This window comes from Plectrocnemia conspersa, unplaced genomic scaffold (genome assembly GCF_051122295.1).
Source record: "Plectrocnemia conspersa isolate PC_06_02 unplaced genomic scaffold, ASM5112229v1 ptg000006l, whole genome shotgun sequence".
Taxonomy (NCBI): domain Eukaryota; kingdom Metazoa; phylum Arthropoda; class Insecta; order Trichoptera; family Polycentropodidae; genus Plectrocnemia; species Plectrocnemia conspersa.
The window spans coordinates 5,671,339-5,695,030 of record NW_028277170.1 but is presented as its reverse complement, the minus strand read 5'-3'; the positions used below and the strand labels follow the sequence as shown (position 1 = coordinate 5,695,030).

The window sequence follows — 23,692 nt, the reverse complement described above, 5'->3', positions numbered from 1 at the left end:
CGTAAACGACCCCGTACGTTGGAGGGTATCATAAGAATGCGAGCGTAATTCTCGACGGCTGTTAGGTCCGTGGGCCCCCGTTCGCGAGATTTCAGATGCGCATGTTGCGTGTCTCTTGACTGATGTTATGTATGAATAGCTACAATGTAAACGTTTTAACGGTGTCCTGTACGGATTTTATTTGTCTCGTTTGGTTTATAACTTTGTTGAAGTGTTTATTTTTTAATAATTTTGAAACGATGAAGTTTATTAACTTGTTTTATTACTGCTAATAACATTTTTAATGGATCCGATTAAGTAGTTTATTAAAAATATATTTATCTAAATTATACATATAACTTATGACACTATATGGTCAATCGGACAAATCACAGCGAAGATGACTTCTTTGAAAGGGATATAATTTTGTTTATATTATTGTCTCATTATGCTAATTACTTTGTCGCTTATTCTATGCGATGAATAATTTACATCACCATTACCTGCATTACGAAATAAAATTATAAAATCATAAAGTCATAAGACAGCAAATTATTTATCCTGGTCGAATCTTCATTTGTATCATGCTTAGGCTTAACATACGTCTCGGTTTCACATATCGGTCCCAGTGTTATCTGGATTTTCCTGGTTTCATACCATCCGGGATAATATACGGGATGATTTTCTTTTTTTTTAGCTGTCCCAGTTTAGAGTATCATAATTATGGTTAGCATAATCATGCTCTATAAATAGCAATCTTAGACTTAATTTTTCTGTTGCATCCGTTCTTTGTAATACAATTGATTTAATATGGTCTTAGTTGATAGTTCGCCACTGCTTTGAAGAGCCTTGTACAAACAGGTATTGTATTATCTATAATGCCAGATACAAACATCTCTCTTAAATTAAATAAATACAATGGAACGGGCGGGACAAAACCCATGCTGTTGGTCCAACAAAACTTGACGAAATTGATTGAAGACATAATCACATCGAATAAATTATCAGGAGCTGTCACCACTGCGACTGAGGTAAAGTTATTATTGCATAATTTGTCACCCTTTTTATGGGTGCTGTGCATTTTCAAAGATCAGGAAATGATGAGAATTAAATAAAAATATGTTTGAAGGGAGCAGCGAGACTGACTTCGTCGCCCTTCAAAATGAAATCGGAAACTATATCAGACCCTAAAAGAACGCGCCTTCGAAACCGTATTTAGGATCTGAGCTTTCAGTTTCCTTGATAGTCAGTACCTAAGATCAAATACAAGAAGAAGGAAACGATCGAGTGGAATGCAAAACAGATGGAAATATTGCGTGAAATAGTCAGGAATAATAGACAGACTCGCGTTGTATGGGACGTCTGGTCACCTTTCAAAACTTGTCGATGTTATCGACCTTTACAAATGTAGGGCACGTATTACAATATGCTTAATCCTTTGGACTCATATACAGAATACAAGTTATTTAGGGGGGGTTATTATATTTTACAACATGCTGCATACGGTTTTAATTTAATAAAGCCCTAGAAATGCACTTTTTTATTCTATTTTACAATCCCATTAGTCAAATGAGATTAGCCGACCGACTTGGAGCGGTGGCCGAGCACGATTTTCAGTCGTTCTCTTGCCACGGTCGGATATTGTCCTTTTGCGAATTGTTGTTCCGTAGTTGAACCCCAGCTGCAAAAATGCCTCCTAAGGATGACCCGGAGACGAGCGCCCTCAAGAAGGAGCTGACGGAGCTCGTCGATAAGATCAAAGTATTTCGATTTTTTCTTCCTTATCATAATAATTGTGCAGCAAAGTTATAAAAAATATTGTCTAATATAAAATATATTAGATATGTATGTATAAATTACAACCAGTGAAAAAATTTGTGAATTAACCAACACAAACTTATATGAAAAATTAGTTCATAAATCATTACAATACACTTACAAACAAAAGTTTTAAGATTTATTGCTACAAATATAGCGAAAAAAAATGTTTTGTTATAAAAAAGTTAATTTATATTTAAACAAATTTTTTCTCAAACAAACACATTTTTTAAAAGATATTTTACATCATATATTTATATAATACGTTATTTAAATATCGAATTTATGTTTAATTACCAGTAATAATGTTTTTATAGATTTTACTTATATATGAAAATTTAATACAAAGGTCAAAACATGTATTTTATGTATTGCCTCAATTATAAAAACAATTATTTATAATAAGCTCAATTTTCCAATAGCAATAACGAAAATAGCATTTCGAATTATTAAACTGATAATAATTAATCCTTATTAAACTGATATCGAGTTTATTGTTGAGACTTACATATTTTTTAGTAAAATAATGAACGAAAATGTTATTCAAAACAGTTCGATTTTTGCGTTATAAAAAGAATCTCAGAAAAGTATCTCAAAGCGGAATTTTCATTAGACCTATCATTAGATCATTATTCAATAATAATTACCGTATGTACAAAAGTAATAAATACATTTTACAATTAGAGAACAAATTCGGCAGCATTTAAGAAATCATTAAATACTTTGATATATCATTAAAAACAAAGAAAAATTTACGATTGTAATAAATGATAAGTGAAACAAGAAAACTTCGTAAACAATGGCAGATCACAATAGTCTCAGAGGACAAACATAAATTTAAATTTCCACTGAATTGTATAAATAATTTGATGGCGAACGCGATCGAGTAAATAATACAATATACATTAAGCTTTTATAGGTTTTGGTTCTGTCGAATAATCACACTAATATAAGCTGTATATCAGTTAAAATAAAAATAATTTTGATTACAATAAAATATCACCTTAAGGATAGTTTTATAATATTATATTGAAAACTTCAATGATTTCCATTTTCAATCAAAAATATTAAACGACAGCAACACGAGCAATCTTAATGCTTTAAAATTGGTAGAAATAGTCTTGCTGATTTGATTTCAGATATACTTAATGCCTATACTGCACTATAAATCCACAAAATGTAAAAATAAATAAAATTGAAATAATAAAGTGAATAAAAATTATTTGCGTTAATTTTTTTAGTGAAAAATACTTGGTAATCAAATTTTCTTAACAAGTTTTTTATTAACTTTTCATGCAATTTCGTATAAATTATTTATTTAGTAAAAATTTTTCCATCGTAAATTTTGAAGCCTTTTTTGAAATATCAGAATGTGAAATTTAGATATGCAGCAACATAAATATAATAAAATACGTAGTCAGGTATCCATAGCTAAAGCATGATTGACTAAAAAAAATATCACCTAATATATATTAGATAATTTTTACGTCGCTATATAGCTACGAAAAAATATAAAGACTGCCTCTTATCACACTTTTAGAAACGCTGCTATAGTAAGTAAATCGCTCACGATATTTTCACGAGAACGCAGTGTTTAAAAGTTAAGCTTTCCTTGGTATAAAGTGTATTCGTATGCATATGTGTACATACATGTATATGTAACACGGTATACACTCACCAATAATCCGTTTTACGCTTTAAACCAATTTGTATATATTGTTAGTTGGCCTTATATCTATAAAAATAAATAAATAATATGCATTATAAATAAATTAATAAATAAGAAAAACATGTGCCACACACTACACTACCCTTTTTATTATTATTTTATTTGATTTTCATCAATACAACTTACAATTATTAATATCACCAGGAAAGTCAATCAAAATGCGTTGACGCCAAACTAAATGAAAAGTGCTCGGACATGGCTGACGTTCCAAAGTTAAAACTACAAACAAAAAAAATGCTCAAGGGTCACATAAACAAAGTAAACTCTGTCCATTTTAGCGGCGATTCGAGGTGAGTTTTTATTTTAAATTTATGCGAATTAATTATTATATGCACTTGAGCATTGCGAATATCAGCGAGTGTAAGTTATAAATATTTTGGCGTGCGACATGTATTGACGCTGCGACATGTACTGCTTATGTGCGTATTGAGATTTTGATTTTTTTAGACACTGCGTTACTGGATCTTTGGACGGGAAGCTAATTATTTGGGACACATGGACCGGAAACAAAGTACAAGTCATACCTTTGAGATCATCTTGGGTCATGAGCGTAGCTTTTGCTCAATCTGGAAATTTTGTCGGTATAAATTTTGTTCACTATTGGTATTGTATAAAATTATAACTAGCTGTCGGTACCTCACTGTCGTGAGGTACCGAAGCTAGCGAGTGTGCGAATACCGGAATATTATAATTTAATACCGAATATTATAATTTAAGCTTGTGGTGGAATGGATAATATGTGTACCGTTTATGATGTCAACAATCGCGATGCGACTGGAGTTGCTAAGATAACCAGGGAGTTGGCTGGATATGAAGGATTTTTGAGCTCGTGTCGCTTTTTGGAGGATAAAAAAATACTAACGGGATCTGGAGATATGAAAATGTGTGTATGATTTTTATTAACAGTATTTTTATTAATTGTTACATAAATTTTATACATTATCTGTAGTATGATTCTAAATCAACAAACTATAGTCAGAAAAAAAACCATAGATATTCCATACATTATGCAAAATTAGTATTAGTAAAAAAAAACAATATCTTGAGTGTGATTGTAAACACATATAGAATTATTTTATAAAATGACTACATATATTGAAAATATATTAATAGATTTACTACTTGGTATTCAGACTTATTTGTCACTTTTTAGCTGTATCTGGGATTTGGAGTCCGGTAAAAGGATCTCAGATTTCGAAGGGCATAACGGAGACGTAGTTTCGATATCTTTATCGCCAGGTTGTAATGTGTTTTGTTTAGAAAGACGTTTAGAATGCCGCGTTTATCTTATATGATGGAATTTCAGATGGCAATACTTACGTCACCGGATCGGTGGACAAGACTTGCAAACTGTGGGACGTCAGAGAAGAAAAACCTCGTCAGACGTTCTTCGGTCATGAATCTGACGTAAATAGTGTTTGTGTAAGTTACAGATGGTATTGAATTCATATATTAGATATTCGTTGTTTTTGAACATCGTGACGCATTGGGGTAACCTGTCTTATTTATTCTAAATAAATAAATAAATATGATTGTATAACGCTGACGAGAAAAAACTTCGTTATTAGAAAGTCACTAGTAAGGCAATTAGCAAATAATTGCGATCAATTTCTTCCCATAAATAGTCCCGATAGCATTAAAAATCATAAAACTTATTCTACCCATATAAAAAAATAGTTATATAACTTTATCTTATCACTGTGCCAGACGGTAGTATACCATTGGGTCAATAATCATGTTTTACATATTTTTAATTAGAAAGTATATTGTTTTTTTTATTGCAAAGTAAAGTTTTGTTAAAAAATATAAAAGGGTTTCGTGCCATGTATTTATTTATTTTTTTATTGGGGTTGAATTTGGCTTATCATACAAATACTCATCACCTATTGCTGATTAATTGGCTTTTTAAAAAGGTTTTTTATATTTTTAGTTCCATCCAAGTGGTCAAGCGTTTGCTACAGGGTCAGAAGACAAATCTGCTCGCCTCTTCGATCTTAGATCTGATCAACAATTGGCGCAATTTAGTACTCCAAACAATACTAGTGGCTTTACATCGTGTGGTAATATTTTTATTATAACATTGATTAACAAAGCAAATAGCATTTCATAAAATCATATTCAATGTATCGTTACGTTAAAAATCTTTAAGAGCTATTATTGCATATCACTTAAATTTCAGATATGACAATATAATAAATATATATATATTGGCAGATAAAATAATTATTTAATATGATTAATATTATTTTAGGTTTGTCATTGAGTGGAAGATATATATTATGTGGATCGGACGACAATAGTGTTCACGTCTGGGATACGTTAAAAGGTCAACACAATGGTAAGTAAAACGATATATATTTTTTTAATGGCAAATTGTATTGCTCCATATTTTTTATAATTTTGAAACAATTTCAGGCACTCTCAGTGGTCACGAAAACAGAATTACATCATTGTCCGTAGCCGGTAACGGTATGGCCGTTGCTACTTGCTCCTGGGATCAAATGGTTCGAGTTTGGGTGTGAATGAGTAAAAATCAAAATGTATCATTTCTTTTTTTGATAACCAACATTACCTATCCCTCTCTTTAAATGCGTTCAGATAAATAAAACATTACTGTTAACATATATACTATTTATTGCATACGTACATAAGAAAATAATAATACAATGATAAAAATACTGATATATACTGTGTTGGTTCTTATGTTTGGGTATAAATATATAACAATAACACAAAATAAACATACATATATATGTTATATTCAGAAATAACCTATTGTAATATTATGTACGATGTATTATTTTCAGTTTGAAATAAATCTTTTGTTGTAACTTATTATTTATGATCAACCCGCTTTGATTCCATTTGAGTTAAATATATATAATTTATAATAATAATATATATAATACTTGTAGCTAACCCCAATGCGCCATTTATAAGATCTAAGTACTTAATGTGTGTATATGTAATCGGAAGAACAGATAGTCATACTGAGAAAAGAGGTTGACAAGTAAATAATACATTCGTCGACCGACTTCGAAAGTCAGCTGAACCGACTTGGTCACAAGAAACATTAGACTGCAGCACTTTCAAGGTTATGACATGTTATATTAACACCAACGGACAGTCCTGGATATGTGACTGCTGCCAACCCAGCCAATGCTGGAAAATGCCTCTCATTTGTCATCGGCAAGAGAGAGGAAGCTATAAAAACTTTTTGATTTGGCTGCAGTTTTGTTTTCTTTTCTACAACAAATGCAAAAACTGATGCTTCTTAAACGAATCATCTTTATTGGGCACCACTATTTTTATATGATTAATCGCAAACTCCGCATGAATTTTTATTCGCAGTAAGTAATAGTCTAGTAGATTCCAAGTCTAGCTGTCTCTTATACTACAATAAATTCACAATGAAACCTAGATACCACCAATAAACTCTCGCATGACTAACCTGAGTTGTCTCAAACTATAGTAGGAAGTCGAACGGAGCAAAGACGCAACACTAGTTTTTTCTTAGTTGACTGAAATATTTTGTCGACCGCTGTTCTCGTGTAAGAAGCTCGTTCTTCTGCAGACCCACCAAAAATTACAATAAATGGTTTGTGAAAAGTTGATTTTCCATGACTTTAAATAAATATCCAGCAAAAGTCTGAAGCATACTAAATTATCCGAATACCTTATTAAGAATGATCATAATCAATTTTCTCAAACCAGAATCAAGTCGACTGCCGCTCCTCAGGAATATAAAGGATAGCTTCCGTCTATTTCTAAAAGTTATGACTAAGTTTATTTATGAGAACTATTCCATAAAAACGATTTCTTGCACAAAAAAAAAACACTAAGATAGAAAATTTATAAATATATATTAAAATTCAGTATGAGAAAATACATTAATATTAATATATTTTTTTATTAACAGGGAATCATATAAATAAAAAAATATTTAATATTGTCTTAAAAAACTCTAATATTTTTATCTTTTAAAATTGTTGGCATAGCTGTAATTATTATTTGTGGTTGTGTGTTTAAGCGCTGGGCGATTATTCCTATACATTTGAGGACTATAGTCGGGAGTTGGGGTATAAGGCTCTTTTGGCTTCATTATTCCAGTTCGATCTTCGTTTCTAGCTGCCACAGAAGATTGCATAATATTAGCCAGTGGTTTTTGTTGCTGGAATCTAAATAAAAATACATTAGACAGGGAATCAATTATATCATATGTTTATATTTATTATACTAACCCGGGATTGTTCATTGAATGGACGAAACCAGAATTGATTTCTCCTTGTGGATTATAATTATTCCTGGATACGGCGTGACTCCTAGAATCCACATTTTGCGAATCAGTTAGCCAATGCATAGGTCTGGCTCTGTAAAAATAAATTACTATTAATATAATTTTGATCAGTTTTCTGGTGTTTCAATAAAGAAAAAAAAACAACGAAACTAGTTCACGACGATGCTACAAAGATCGATAATTAACATTTCATGAAGTATCACTGCATAAAACATAACTTACATAAAAAAGTAACGTTAAAAATTGATAATATTATAAAATTAATAAAATTAATTTATTAAGAATCAAAAAGATTAAATTACATCTTTAATTTAATGCAGTAAAGTCTGCACTTGTATTTAAAAACTTTTAGTGCTTATATAAACTAAACATACTTCTCCAAGATGAAAATCAGTTATTGAAATGAATATTTTAAACAGCGTCAGCATATGAAATTAAACAGAATTGCGACTATCTGAGAATATGAACTAAATTAAAATCCACTTTGGAACACTGTATGAACGTAGCCATATAAACAGCAAAAAATATGCGGCTATAATTGCTATTTTATTACAGCACTTGAGGGTTGATTTTAAAATTTTAGAAAAGAGCAACTGTATTTTATTATATGAAGCTACTCTATTCTCAGTCGACATAGACACATTGCCTGCAAACTTACAGATTTGAAATCAAATTTATAATTTTAAGTGTTTTACATAAAAAGACTTGCATAAGTTTATAACTGCATAATGAAATGATATCTCTTCTGGAGAGTACGTTTATTTTTTTCGTATGAAGCATACAAAAAGAAATTTTAGACAAGCATTTTAAAAATACTTTTTACTACTACTTCCATTATAAAACCAGATATTAATGTACTGATATCATATAAACAAGATCATAAGGAATAATATGTTATTATTTTTGTATAAAGAGTAAAGTTGCAATCGACCTATCGGTAGTAAGGATTACAGTATGATCAAAAATAAATATTAAGTTATAAGAGCGGCCATTTTTTTTTTTTTTATGGAGAATATTAAATATTATAATTTTTTTTTCTCTTTAAAAAACTTATTACTCACCCCTCATACGCATTCAGCGGACCTCTGGTTACTGTATTGTGGGTTATTTCATTCTAAAATATAAAATACAACTGTTTTAGTTTATTTATTTTTTTGAATGTATTTGAATTGTCTATAATATAATATTATATAAAAAAAACTTGTAGATAAAATAAAAAAACATAACGTCTTTGTGTTTTAATGCAGTATAAGTTTGCATATATTTTAAACTTTAAACCCTTTTTAAATAATAAAAATAGTAATATATGTTGACATAATAAAAAAAATTTAAACTGCTCACTTTGTCATATCCTATGTTGTTGATTTCAACCGCTGCTATTATGAAGTATATGGCGGTTGCTACGTTGATTACCCACATAACAAATCCTCTTAAAGCCACAGCCATCAAGAATCCAGATATGCAAGCCATGAAGTAGTTTTGGAAAAGTTCAGCGTTAAGAATAGGTGGGTTTGGTGGGATAGGTGGGACTGGCGTTACATCCTGAAAGTTGTATTCGTTAGTATTAAAATATACATATACAGGTCAGTAATAAATGCTCAGATCTCGTAAAAAATATAAACAACCCTTTCTATTTTCATTACAGTATAATTTTAGTCATAATATATTTTTAAAGCACATGAACTCTTAATCATAAATAAAAAAAATATCTGGATTTAGAGGTGTAGTTATTTTTTATATTATTTTGTTTAAATAATAAACAATAAATTTGTAAAATATAATTTTAATATCTATATTTTAGTATGCTTATTTTTTTAATTAAAAATTTTTTTTAACTAAACATACTATATAATATTAAGAGAAAATAAAAAAAAGATTTAATATTATTATTAAATTATTTCTTAATGCACAAAAGTGTTTTTTTAATAACAATGTTCCTTAAAATTTAATTTTGTATTTAAAACTACTCCTAAATATTTAATATTATCAACTATTGCTATAATAGAGTTATAAGATTTTTCTACAAATATAAAATATTTCGTAAATTGATTGTAATTGAATATAAAAAACTTTTAAATTTATTTAATTTACTTCACTAATAAATATAGGTAAGTATTGTTTAAATTGAATTAATACTTATATACATGTTCTTTTATGTTATTTAGTGCACTTGTATTATTTAAAAAAAAAGTTAATAATACATTGTATATTGTGTACATTTTTATATTTTGGATTCTAAATTAAAAATAGGTTGAATCAAAGTATATTTAAATATTTTTTTAAGATTTAAGCATTTATATAATTGTTGTTAAGTCAATATATTATTTAGATTATAATTATTATTACCCTATTTGCTATGTTTCCTACATCCAAGCCGAACATTATTCCCAATCCTAGATCAACTGCGCTAATGATCAGTGTCATTGTGGACCACATGATTAAATACAATATTGAATTCTCATTTAACATCTTTTCTTTTACCCCTAAAATCATAATTTAATTTAATGGATTAGGTTTTTCAAACAGTTTTCTTGCATATCTATAATGCGTTTTATAAAATAATATTATTACATGGATAATATATATATTATACTTTTAAATCTCTAGAATGGAGTTTACTAAATTTTTGCTTGTTAAAATAAAATTTATAGTGAATAATACAAATTATATATAATAAATATCAGTATTTTTATTATTTTATTTTAATATGAAGCGCAATAATTCAATATTATATTAAAAAAATAATTTTTTAGAATGCATACGTTGCAAAAAATACTAAATTTTAGTTAAATATTTAAATAATGTTTTTCATTATTATCAATTTTTAGAATATAATATTATCTACCATCTAGTATATTTAAAATTAAAGCAAAAATTTGGTTGAATTTATAAAAAAGTGTTTAACAAAATATTCTGTAAAATAAATTTTTAACGTTAGTATCTTATATGTGAATGGCAATAAATAATAAATAATATTCAAAATAATATTTTTTACTATCTATATTTGTATGTAGTTTTTTATTACTCATATTTTATTTAATTCTATTTTTTTACTCACCAGCGAATAGAAGGATCGATGTTATCAACCAAAGAACAGTCAGAGCTAATATCACACATTCCCAAACAAGAAGGTCGCTTGAAGTGACATAAAAATCTTTCCCTAGATAATCGCCACATGTCTCTTCTGCAATTATAAATTAATTTGTTTCTTTAATTTTTCATTTTCATTAGTACTAAAATCCCATGACTTAAATATACAAAATGTTATAAAAATGACTATTATGTTAAAGATAAACATAATTAGAAAAAATACATTTTTAATAGTGTATGTTTTAAGTTTATTTTAAGTTACATATCAGACGCATACCATTAAAAATTAACATGCAGGAATATATTTTTGTGGTTATATTCAAGATAAATGCATAAAGAACAACATTGCAACTATCATAGCCATTCGTAAAGTCGTATGAATATAACATTAAATTAATCCATTATATACTATATAATAGTTTATTCCAAAATCTGTGTTTTATTTTTAAATTAAGTCTGTTGTCTGGTGCCCCAAAATTAAAAATAGCAGAATTTTTACTAAGTAAATAATTTATACGAAATTGCATGTTATGTGAATTTCTTAACAAAAGCTTGCCAACTATGCCAACTAAAAACGTTGTTTATTTGATATTCGGAAATGTAAAGGTTGTTCTGATGCAAATGTCTGCCCTCAGAAATGGAAACAAATCCTATTCAAACTATCCTGATAATTACTTTTGCGTGCGAGCACAAAATTTCAATGGGATTAGGCATTACGAAACTATAAAACCTGGCCAAACATAAAAACCGAAATGTGATCAGATTGATTGTTTTCACAATGTGCGTCCCCATGTGGCAAAATTGACTCTCAATAAAATCAAAGATCTAGTCTGGAAGATTTTATCTTATCTACCTTGAAACTTCTGTATATAATTTATTTCGATCTATGTAACACTTCCTGGACGGAAAAGATTTTAAAATGCGGACGATGTGAAAAGGGAATATTTTAAAACAAAGCTTACAACATTTTATGCTAATGGAATTAAAATAATGACAAACAGATGAATAAAGGTTATATCTTATAAAGAAACATTGTTTCATTAAGAAAATGACACGACTTTATTATATTTTTTAAATAGTCACTTGCGAAACATCATGTATATATATTATTACATTAATTTAATCTATTCAAAATCGCAATGCAATTCATAATATTGAATTAAAAAAATATATACAATAATTAATAAAATATTTTTTCAGATACAATTATTGCGATAAGCACATTACATATATTGCGATAAACTCATTGTTAAGTACACACGTAGATATGTCAATCAATATACTAAACCATGCAAGAAGATTTATTTAGTTTAATATATTAGTTTCTTTAAAATAAATATCGCGATACAATTAAAATTTAAATTTAAAATCGCTTATTTTTGCAAATATAATGAGCCGTGTAGCTAGATTTTTATCATAAGTATTGTCTATCATAATTGGATTTTTTTAATAATTATATATAAATAACCTCGATGTTATATCTACGCAATAATAAGCAAAATATGTTACATACATAGACATATTAATATTAATAATTTATTACAGCGTGCAATAAAAACATAAAAAGCAATAAAAAAAATATATGAATAAATTCGCATTTAATAAGAAAATTGTTTTTTACCTGTAAAGTACATAGTTATTAAATAATTCGCAAATAAATTTGTTGATTTTATTTGACTTGGTTCTAAGCATGTTGTGTTGAAGATGATGCCAATTATAGTAAGTATTATCCATATCAATGATTGAATCTGAAATTCAATTAAAAATTATTTAAAATACGTTAATGTATTTTTATATTGATATACAAACTAGTACAATATATAGAATTCAATGCATGTACATTTCTACTTATATTGCCCTGTTTAAAATATATTCAATTTGTTTTATTAATTACTTAGTTGCACTCTAAGACCCTGAAATAAAATCACACGTCGCTATATATTGAGTAATTCTAGAATAAATGTCGTTTTTTTAATTTTAATTTTAACGGTCAGTCATGCTTTGACCGTTGATATCTAAGTATGTATTTTATTATATTTGTCTTAGGACATATCTGGACACACACACACACACCGATATTGTGCCGCAAAATTTACGATAGCATAATCACTACCAAGTAAACAATTTATAATAAAAAACTACGGCCAATTAAAACATATTCAACAGTGCAATGACACAATTAGAGGATTGGTAAGGCTTGGAGTCAATGTGTATGGTTTTCATACGAATTGAGCAAAGAACATAAGTCGATGCATATCCGCATTTACAAGAGGTTCTAGATTTTAAAGTTGGTCGCTTTTTCTCGATCATTTGATCACCGGAGAAGAGAAATGTGATTATCTAAGTAAAGTATGGTGCGACTGCAAAGGGATTGTGCATTAACCTGGCCAAAAAATACCAGCAAGCTTATATTGCGCTTTAATTTATCGGTCATATTTTACAGACCATTTATTTTAATTAAAGCACCACTTCTTAGACGTCAAAAAATTAAAAATTCAGTCAATGTGAAAAAGCGTTTATAGGAATATTTAGAATCAATAAATTAACCGATATGTTTTTGAAGTTTAAATGAAATTTAAATGAAAATACCTATTTTTTGTTACAATAAAAAAGAACGACATTTATTTCGGGATTACCTTATATTTGTAATAGTAATAAGCTGCTTTAGAATCAACAGATAGCAAATTGTACTTGATTTAAAGCAAAATCTTACTCATTGAAATAATCTAACAATTCCATCACATAAATTCCCAGATAAAATTTATCTAAAATTCTTTAGAATTCAATGGTTAAATCTATATAATTCTATTAAGATAAGATGATGAGTAATACAAAACAATGATTTATATTAACAATACTAGATTTTATATAACGCATTGTATTAGATTTATAAAATAATAATTTACAACTTTAACAAATTTAAATTTCCAAAACGTACATTTCAAGGTTTTAAAATCAACTTTGAAATATTCGATGTGGGATTCTATCAATATACGTATTAACAAATTAAAAAAATATCTTACGCATCCAGCCGATCCAGCAAACAAGACCAAAAATCTTACGTGTTTCAAAACTTTATTTTGGTCTGAGTCTCCCATTTTTTTGGGTCCTTATTGTATATTTAAAAACCCTTTTTGTTACGGAGTCGACGGCCAACTGAAATTAGAATTTGATAAAAGGCCTTATGTTTATCGTTTATCGAACGCGTATCTTTTAATCTTCGATAAGGTGCAAAAATGTTTATACAATTTTATCGATTCGGGTCGTACGGTTTTAATATTTATTATCTGTGCAAAGATATACCACACGTTCCAGTATTGAATTGAGATTTATTCGTCCTTGTTTATGCTTTCTAAGCGATATTTAAGTGACTGAGTAAAACACATAAAACGTGCTGCATTAAAACTACACTATTGATTGCGAATTTTTCGAATAAGCAATAACTGTCCAGCAAATTTATATCTTCTTTAGTGGAAGTGGAAGAAATTTAAAAAAAATATGTAGCACTTTAATCCTTAAACAACAATTTATTAATAAAAAAGCGCGCAAAGCTTTTGTGAAGTGATTAAGTTTTAAATTAGATAAATATTGATTAACATTGATTTTATTGTCTTGCCCACATTTTTTTGCATTTTCCTTCCATTTTCATATGTACTAGGTTTATTCTTGTATAAATAAAATTATAGCATATAATTGATAAAATAAAACGAAACATATTATTTGAGACAGTTTATTAATATATATGGAATACATGAAATAGTGATGACATACAAATGGTGCTTTATGAATATAATAATTTATATCGCATGCACACAGAGTCGTATCGAGGATATTTAACGCTGACTCTGTATCACACATTACAATAGTGGATCTTTCAAGTATCTCCCTGACATGATTTTTTATTTACTAAGATTTTTTCCAATAAATACTTGAAAACCCAATATATATATATACAACGTATCAGACCAGACTCTAAGGTCTTATCACATGTGCCAAAAATATCGTGAACTATGGGGCAGTGATAGATATTAACATGATTATATATTTGATTTAATGAATATATATATTTTATATCGACATAATTTCGTTTAACCATCAACGTATACAATACGCGGATCATCTTGGCAACTCAATATAAAAAAACTGCTGATGAGAATTTAAAGATTTATGGGATTTTACATTTATAATTTAGTCATCGTAATTATTACTAATACTACTGTTTATCATATATACACGGGGCTTTCACGCGAAATATTATATTAACCCTCAATAACAGCCACACTAAGTTGATAGTATGTGACTGCATGTACATATACGATGAGTGAGTATGTGAATATTCGATATATATGCCATTTGAGCTTATATTCTAATAATTTATTAATTATTCTAACAAGTATTAGTGTGTATATTGTGCCAAATTACAATGAAATATGTTGTAGAGTACATATTAAATAATATATTATATATTTGATAAATTTGGCAACATTGACGAGAAACCAAATACATTAACTTGTAACAGTGCAATTTAACTCATAACGAACTCAGTTATAAAATTAAAATCAAACAACATGATCCAATATATATTTATTAAAAATGAATGTTCTTCTAATCTATATCTAAGAAAGAAAAAAATGCGATTGATTCTAATGCATCACCAAAATGATCGAACAGATATTTTAAATTTAAAGTTAAACTTTTTTTGCTGCACTTTATGTCTTATGCTAATTAAACACATTGCTTATTTTACGATTTTTTAACATGAATGTCTAATATGTGAAGATTGTTAAATATGTATATATTTATATAAATACATACCTAACAATATTGTATACATATATTTATATATATGTATATATATTTAAATAAAATATATTCTTCTACACGGGATAATATTCTTTTATTTATCATCATCATCATCATCATAAAAAAAAAATCGAATTACAGTTTTAAGATATATATTTATAACACATATAAAGCACATGAAAAGCATAGGATATGGAATGATGCTATTATAATTTGCATATATATTTTATTTTTTGCCTATAAATAGATATTGATATTTTTTCGTGAACAAGTCGTAAGCGCACGTTTGTCAAATTCGTGTACATTTTTTCGATCAAAAAATGCCATTGATAATCAGTAAATAATTTGTTATGCTCTGCAGAAACAGAACAGTGTCACAATAGGAAAATCCTAGTAGTACCTTCGTTGTATAATGATGGAGTAATAATAGTATTTGTAAATAATAATTTCGACTCAACAAGTTGATAATATGAAGTAAATTACTATAATATGCAATAATTCGTTTAAAATATATATATTTTAAAACATTAATAAAACTATTTTATAAACAACTCTAGGCCAGTAAAATGTGAAATACTAAATAGATTTTTTAATATATAATAATGAATAATGAGACGCGCCATGTTTAAATAAAAAATAAAACAGTAAAAAAGTAGCTAATAACATATTATTTCAGCACCCTGAGCATTTGCCCAAAAATACTGGAAAAGGCGCGGCTCTGTTCATATTCAAATATAATCCAGTTTTTCTTTACCATCAACATCATTAAGGTTTATCACATTTCTTCAACATAATCACATTATCAAGTGATTTATTAAAATTTTAAATTATTAAGGCTATATAATTAAACAAGAATATTTTTAAAGGAATGCAATGATTTTTTTAATTTAATATATTTAATAGTTTAGGCCTTTCCTTTAACGTTTAATATAGTCAACGAGTTGTCTCGATCGCCGGAGCGATCTAGATAATTAATTAAAAAATACATGCATAATAATTACAAATGTAAAAATTATCAATATTAATTACATAATATTTTAATAATTCTGTATATATAATGAAACTATGAACTAAGTGTATGTATTAGGATTGTCGGATTTTTTGAAATCATATACACTGGATGAGGTACATATTATGTAGTAAATGGCTATCATTCATAAGATGGTAAACTCGTCATGTATATATTTTTATATACCTATGCTAGTATATATTCCACGAAGGACCAACAAATATGGCAACCCTAATAAATAACTTCTCAGTCAACATGATAAAATTGTCCATTTTGCATAACACACGCAATAGCCCGATTTATCTTATTGACTTTTAATTTAAATATATAGGGTGTATTCGCTGAGTGTTTTGATTTGGTGTCTCTTAAAATATTAAAGATAATATTTAACACTATTCAACGATTCACTGTTTAATTAAAGAGTAACTGGTTATGCTAGATTGTATCATTGATAATTAATTATGATTAGTTCGGTATTGTGCTAACCCAAGTCATAAAATTATTTTGATGTGGGAAGATAGTAGCAATTGTTAGGTAGATGATCAACAAGATTTAGAACAACAGTTGATTACATTAAATTTAGTTTCGGTTGATAAATATGCATGGCCAGATAATGAGTGAGACGCATCCTTGAATTATACTTATTGGTGATAAAATAATTCTTTTACAATTTACAAATTAATCAGACTTTAATGGTAGATAAATATCACTATACAATATTTTACCACAAACATAAGATAAATCGTTTTATATGCAAAGTAATAAAGTGTATATTAGATATATTTCGCATAATATCATGGACACATTTTGCTTTAATAATTAAAAAACGTTTAATGTTAAAAATATTTTGACTACAGATTATGCTAAATAATAATACATAGTATAAATTGAATTAATTTAAAAATAAATTTACTGTTTCAGGCTATGCATATAAATTGAAAACTAAGAAAAATTAAATTTTTGTGTTTGTTTTTCTATTGAATTAATTAGGTTTACTACATGATTTATTAAATTGAGAATTTTATTTGATAACTGTTTATTTGCTACAAGGATTTTAATTAATTTTTTTAATTTATTCTTATTATTTAAAAAAAAATTAGTTCCATCGTACTTGTGCGATTTGTATTCAAAAAAATATTTATTTTTATTTAAAAAAAATATATAAATATAATTTAGAGTAAAAAAATATATATAATATGTATGATAATTTATCGTACTATATAATTTAAATGTAATTAAAATACAAATTTATAAATTTTGCAATGAAAAATTGACTTGTTAAATTTTACTGAAATTAATAAGAAACAAAACCAGATAGGAGAAAGCTTATAATATATTTCAGATTAGCGTGTAAATTTAAATTAAAATTATCTTATCTCTGTGGAAAAATCTTATTTGGTGGTATATACCGATTATTTCTGAAAATTACAACTTAAGATGACTCATGGTATCACAAAGTGGTAATAAAAAATATTTGGAAGATGTTGCTGGAAACCTATTTGTCTTATATTTAAATTCTATTCAATTCCTTTTTTAATATTTATAGAGGCGTTTAAGCAAAGACACTCGGCGAATATACATTTAAAAAGTTCAGAAGCAATACAAAAGGATCAATACAAAAGAAGATACAGTTTTTACAGGTCACAGAATGTCAGTCTCATAGACTTTGGTGGATAGTGCAGGAGCCGGGGATTGTTGTTGCTCTTGAGCTGTAATGTCCGCTTGGTGCGTTCTAGGAAAAGTGCCAGCTAAGTGGGTTAAGCTGCCGGATATGGGAGCAGGGGTCATGTTCAGGCCCATCTTGGTCAGCAGGTTGGACTCGCTCCCGGTTTTTTTCAAATCCGGAGGCGGGACGACTGCTAGAGAGCTTCCGCCGCGTTGGATCTGCTGCAAGCGAGCATACTGCTCTTGAAGTGCCTTTTGCTTCTTGAGGAGCTCTTGGTGCCGCTGCTCTAGCAGATCGTGGCGGGCCACGGGACGGGCTTTCGAAGCTGGATCTTGGGAATCTACCGAGTCGCAAGAGCTTGAGTTGGATGGTGAGAGTAAGGGGACTAAAGGAGCAGCCGGGGACGCTAGCGGTGATCTCGAAGAGGTTCTCGGAGGTGGCGGAGGGGGGGCTCTACGTCCAGCTGCCATTTGGAGCAGGTCTGGGTTTCGTTCTGGCACTGGCGGTTTGGTGGCCGATTGGCCTCTGGGAGCTACAGGGGGGGATAGTTCGCTGTCTCCGCTGATGCTTGCGCAGCTCCTCAGGCGCCTAATGAGACCGCTTTCCTCTTCGTCGCCCGATGGAGACGGCGGGCGAGCGAACGTCTGCAGTTCGTCTAGCAGAGCGTCGAGTGCGTTCTCCGTACGCTGGGCACACTCGGCGGAGACACTTCCCCCGACAGAGATCTGTGCCATTCCTCCGGGTCCCCCAGAGTCAGCCCCCATGGACCCCTAAAAAATCAATAACTTACGTTCAGACACGTCAAGAAACGCCAAACACAAAATTCGGCAGATCGATTATTATATAAATATAATAGCTTGCATCTGGTCACAGTTGCATGGTAAAAAAAAACTTGAGGGAAAAGGGTAACATTTATACATTATCAAGAACAGAAAAATAATATAATAATAAACATACAAAGGTGGATAGTTCCATATTGCCGTATCATGCCAATTTAATGGATTGTTATTTAGGTATTTTCGGTCAAGGCTTGTCATTTAAGTATATATACAAAAATTAAATGTAGTATATAATATATTAGATGTACGTGTGTATTAATATATTTTAGATCTATCATATGTTTTTATTATAACTAGACGCATGTCCTAGTTCGTCCTTAATATTAGTAAATATTTTAACATCAATCAGAAAATAGCAAGTTGTATTTTAAAATAGAGTTACTCTTTGATGTTTGAGTAACATAATTCTATATCATTTTTTTATTTATAGTGCCAATGCTAAAAATAATATTTGCGCAATTATGAGATAATAACGGGATTCCAGTACCACCTAAATCATCAATGCTCTGAACGATATTGTAAGAAAAATACTACTTTAAAAATTACGCCACGTCTTTTAGATTGTACGCAAGTATTCAGATATAATGCACAGTTTTATAAAATAAAAACAGGGTTCTAGTGCTGCCCAAATCAGACATAGTAGGCTAAGTATAGATCAGACGGAAGAATCGTTGATCTTTCCCCATTTTTCTGATAACATTTAAGCTGGAATATCTCCGTAGGAAAAACACCTCATACACAACAAAATAATCTCATACCACAGCCTTTCTATTTCGATCGTTAGATTTGGTTCAGCTTGATCATCGAATCACTTAAACTTTTTACTTTATTAAAATTGCAGATAAACTATGTATTTTGCCACAAAAATATTTAGCTGCATTGCGTAATTTTTATTTGAGAAGTATGTGATACTTGAGATTATCCACGTGCTGGCATTTATATATGAAAATCCATTAATATGTTCTGTCGTGGGGTATTAATATATTTTAGTGATACACTAAAATATAAATTAAAGGAGACTCGTATTTTTTTATTTAATAGGATTAATTTTCGTTTTTTCTGAATCAATATATGCATATCTTTGAGTTATGCGAAAAAGAGAACTTTCAGCTTCACGTCTTTTATTGTCATATGATAGGTCTAAAGATTTAATATATATTTATACACACATACATTATATATTCACTGCAAATGCGCATATACTCATGTGAGAACATATGCTGTTGTGCGAAAAATATTTAAGGGTGAATAATCGAAATTGCATATATATAAAAAATATAAAAAGGGTAAAAGTATAACAAAAACTAACGTAACACGTAAAAACATTACAAACATTCCTGCAAAAGAAAAAACAATTATTAAATAATATACGATATATTGTTGTTCATTTTGCCATTCAATGTAGAATATGTATATTATCTGGAGTCAGACTAGGATGCTTGAAAAAGCATACAGTTTCAAGAGTGGGGCCAACTTCAACGAAACGCACCCTGACGTGACATTCCAAAATAAAAATAAAATGTGTAAAAAAAATATATTGATATTTATATGTATATCATATTAAACATAAAGTGAATTAAATTAAAACACTGTGTGATTGTAGCATCGTAAAATAATAAATAAATGTATGTTAAAAAAGTGTGCAATTTCAATCAACGGGATTCGGTTGCCATAAATGATGCTTAAATTTTGAAAAAAACAACTTATTACATTAAATACCAAAATATGCTAATATAAACACGGATGCCAATACGTTTTGTGAATAATTTATTATTTCATGTGCATAAACCATTTTTTTAATGTGTAGGATTAAAATAAATCAATAGCAGAATTACAAAGCGTACTTCACTCAGCTACAAATCTATCTTATTATCGAGCTAAAACTAAACACTGCAATAACATTACATACGATTAACATATTAGCATGCATTCATGTCTTACAAAAATCACAAGTAGGTTTTGGAAAAAATGTTATTAATAAATATACATATTGTAAGGATATGCTTAATTAAGTGACACGTGTGTAACGTATGAAGTTAGTTGCGAATGTAATAATAAGCATATTATTTTAAAGTTAAGAGTTTATTGGGCATTAGTCGCAGCAACGTTGTGCTTGTAGTTGTGTTTAAAATGCAGTGTCACTTTATAATCCAATTGCGAGACTTTCTGTAAGTAGCTATGACGTTATGAATAAGCAAAATAATATAATGAATTTAAAACAGGAAGAATCAATACTGAAAAATGGTTCTTACTTATTACTTCTGAGTATCATAATATAATCTAATACTGTCTGATTTAATAAATAAAAACAATATTATTCTCAAGCATCTTAATCACTTTGATTTTAAACTATATATTTTTATAAGATTCGACAAGTTCTTAGATATTAAGTTTTTAATTTATACTTTTAAAATTTAATCATGCATTATGAATAAATATTTTTTCATGAGAAATAAATACAGAAGATCCAGTTTTTATATTAAACAATACATAACTTTTACTACTTATCCATTAATAATTTAAAAAAACTTAAAATCTTGTAAGCTCTTTATATCATTTATCTATTATTTTTTATAGTACAGTCGTCATATAGATCTAACCGAAGTGATATTTAAAAGAATGACCCCTTTTAATAAATATAAATAAAGGGTTGTAGATGCATTTTGCCACAATATGTGATAATTTAAAAGTTTGGAAAACACATCACAATGAGATTTTTTAATATTTTTTAAGTAATTATTAAATACAATTATATAAAATGCACATAAATCATTTTATGTGCAGTACATAATTACATACTTATATATAATGCACATAAATCATTTTATTTAAAGTTTAGAAGCATTAAATTGCGCATTGTACAATCGAGATTTTTCAGTAGTTTGTTATTAATTGTAAAATATCGCCATATACTATTAAACTCAATTAAAAAATATGTTAATCTTTATTAAAAACCGTATTTACTATAACACATTTAAATTTAAAACAGTGTTGATATTTAAAAAAAAGTGTGTATAATTATTAAAATAAAACCAAACCTACAAGTAATTTTTTCAATAAAACTGAATATGAATTAACATGAAATTTTCAGCAAACAATAATTTAAATGTCATTTAAAATATTTAATTATGTTAATTCATATTCAAAACATGCAACATATTTAGGCAATTTGCATTTATGTATCATATGTATATAAAAATAAAATACCAATAAACGCAGATACACATAAATATACATTTATTGTGTTTTACATTCTCAGTGAAATGAAGTAGATTGTTTGCAAAAAATTATTAGCTAACTACTACTCTTGTATGCTTATCTGACATAAAGATAACTTTTAATGATATGTGAAAAAGTACGGTAATAAATATGTGTTTTTTAAATAAAGAATACCATAGTTGTCTATCGTTTTACTATGACGTGATTTTTCTACCACTAGTGCCAATCAAATTAACTAATATATAATGTCGAGCATTAAAAGCATTTGGATTTCAGGAAGCATGACACGTGCGATGGTTTCAGTGTTTCGTGTTTGTGGGTGATGTCTGTGTGTTGATATAAAATTTGTATACATATATATCGTATACATGTGTGTATACAGAGCCGTGCTCTCATTTTAATGTTTGGGTTTTTTTCTGAAACACACAGCTCTGTATATCTTCATGCGTTCTATCTTCTCACAAAATAGTCTTAACACACTTTTATTCATAATTAACATAGATTTTGGTACGAATATTTGTCAAAAATCACACACGATTCGTTTAACTAAGATCGATGAAAACATTAAATATTAAATAAAATTAAATATTATTATTAAGAACCTTGTAAGTTGCTGTATCGTTACTAATTAATTAAAAAGTGGCATCCACTTAAGAGTATTAGTAATATAAATGTAGCAGCGTTATATTATCAGATATTTAATAACCCTTTGTTATTTAACTAATAAACAGTTAAACTAACTTTACTCTGGGGATTCTTATAAATACATCTAATGGCTTGTTATTAAAAACAAAATCTGCCCTTATTGTTTACGACTCAATCTAACTCAACTTATTTAATTTAAAATTTAATTTTAATATATCTCAATACAAGTAAATTAAAATTTATATATAATATTAAAAAAAAAACATAAAGTTCGAATGTGAAATAAAGTAAATATTATTATTTATCATAAAAAAGTAGTTCTCGATTCTTGAAAAACTTTTATTTACAATAAAGTAGATAGTCTATTTTATTATGATTTATCCCAAACTAACAAACCAAAATAAAATGTGTGTCATATGGTATATTAAATCGTGTATATAAATCAATTAACAATTAAACTGGGTCACTCACCTTTGAGATGAATTCAGTAAACTGTACGTCTAGTCGAATACGTAAATTATATGTTTGAATACTAAAATATACCTGATAATAAAGTGTATCTATTTTTTAATTTAATTAATATCGTCGTAAATTATTA

At 28.2% G+C, this 23,692-nt stretch overlaps 3 protein-coding genes across 26 annotated transcripts in view; 1 reads left to right on the top strand and 2 right to left on the bottom strand.

The window, feature by feature from the left end:
- Positions 1 to 1,562: 1,562 nt before the first annotated feature.
- Positions 1,563 to 6,354, top strand: Gbeta76C (guanine nucleotide-binding protein subunit beta-2). Its single transcript, XM_088187512.1, has 9 exons — positions 1,563 to 1,740; positions 3,671 to 3,816; positions 3,974 to 4,107; positions 4,244 to 4,409; positions 4,680 to 4,765; positions 4,833 to 4,948; positions 5,457 to 5,586; positions 5,778 to 5,864; positions 5,942 to 6,354. Exons 1-9 carry the CDS (start codon positions 1,669 to 1,671, stop codon positions 6,046 to 6,048), a joined length of 1,044 nt encoding a protein of 347 aa, XP_088043638.1. The 5' UTR covers positions 1,563 to 1,668; the 3' UTR covers positions 6,049 to 6,354.
- LOC148234090 (uncharacterized) lies at positions 6,146 to 14,082 on the bottom strand. The gene is made up of 8 exons (XM_088187510.1): positions 13,937 to 14,082; positions 12,535 to 12,661; positions 10,882 to 11,007; positions 10,170 to 10,306; positions 9,165 to 9,365; positions 8,885 to 8,937; positions 7,768 to 7,896; positions 6,146 to 7,704 (listed from the first exon to the last, which is right to left on the bottom strand). Exons 1-8 carry the CDS (start codon positions 14,009 to 14,011, stop codon positions 7,500 to 7,502), a joined length of 1,053 nt encoding a protein of 350 aa, XP_088043636.1. The 5' UTR covers positions 14,012 to 14,082; the 3' UTR covers positions 6,146 to 7,499.
- A 4,037-nt stretch (positions 14,083 to 18,119) lies between these two features.
- LOC148234084 (coiled-coil domain-containing protein AGAP005037) overlaps positions 18,120 to 23,692 on the bottom strand; it is a 278,647-nt gene continuing 273,074 nt past the window's right edge. For 23 of the 24 annotated variants that reach the window (XM_088187296.1, XM_088187300.1, XM_088187304.1 and 20 more), the window contains one exon: positions 18,120 to 19,161. In XM_088187296.1, the coding sequence (XP_088043422.1) occupies positions 18,367 to 19,161 (795 nt within the window). In that variant the 3' untranslated portion in view covers positions 18,120 to 18,366. The remainder of the gene's footprint in view (positions 19,162 to 23,692) is intronic. The other variant, XM_088187315.1, reaches the window with a different exon arrangement.

What these genes read in the sequence shown, in the direction of transcription:
- Gbeta76C (XM_088187512.1), top strand. Translation starts at nt 1,669, where the DNA reads ATGCCTCCTAAGGATGACCCGGAGACGAGCGCCCTCAAGAAGGAGCTG. An exon ending in CATTTTAGCGGCGATTCGAG is followed by an intron (nt 3,817 to 3,973) that starts GTGAGTTTTTAT and finishes TGATTTTTTTAG; the next exon opens with ACACTGCGTTACTGGATCTT. An exon ending in TAGTGGCTTTACATCGTGTG is followed by an intron (nt 5,587 to 5,777) that starts GTAATATTTTTA and finishes ATATTATTTTAG; the next exon opens with GTTTGTCATTGAGTGGAAGA.
- LOC148234090 (XM_088187510.1), bottom strand. Translation starts at nt 14,011, where the DNA reads ATGGGAGACTCAGACCAAAATAAAGTTTTGAAACACGTAAGATTTTTG. An exon ending in AATAACTATGTACTTTACAG is followed by an intron (nt 11,008 to 12,534) that starts GTAAAAAACAAT and finishes TTATAATTGCAG; the next exon opens with AAGAGACATGTGGCGATTAT. An exon ending in TAGGAAACATAGCAAATAGG is followed by an intron (nt 9,366 to 10,169) that starts GTAATAATAATT and finishes TACAACTTTCAG; the next exon opens with GATGTAACGCCAGTCCCACC.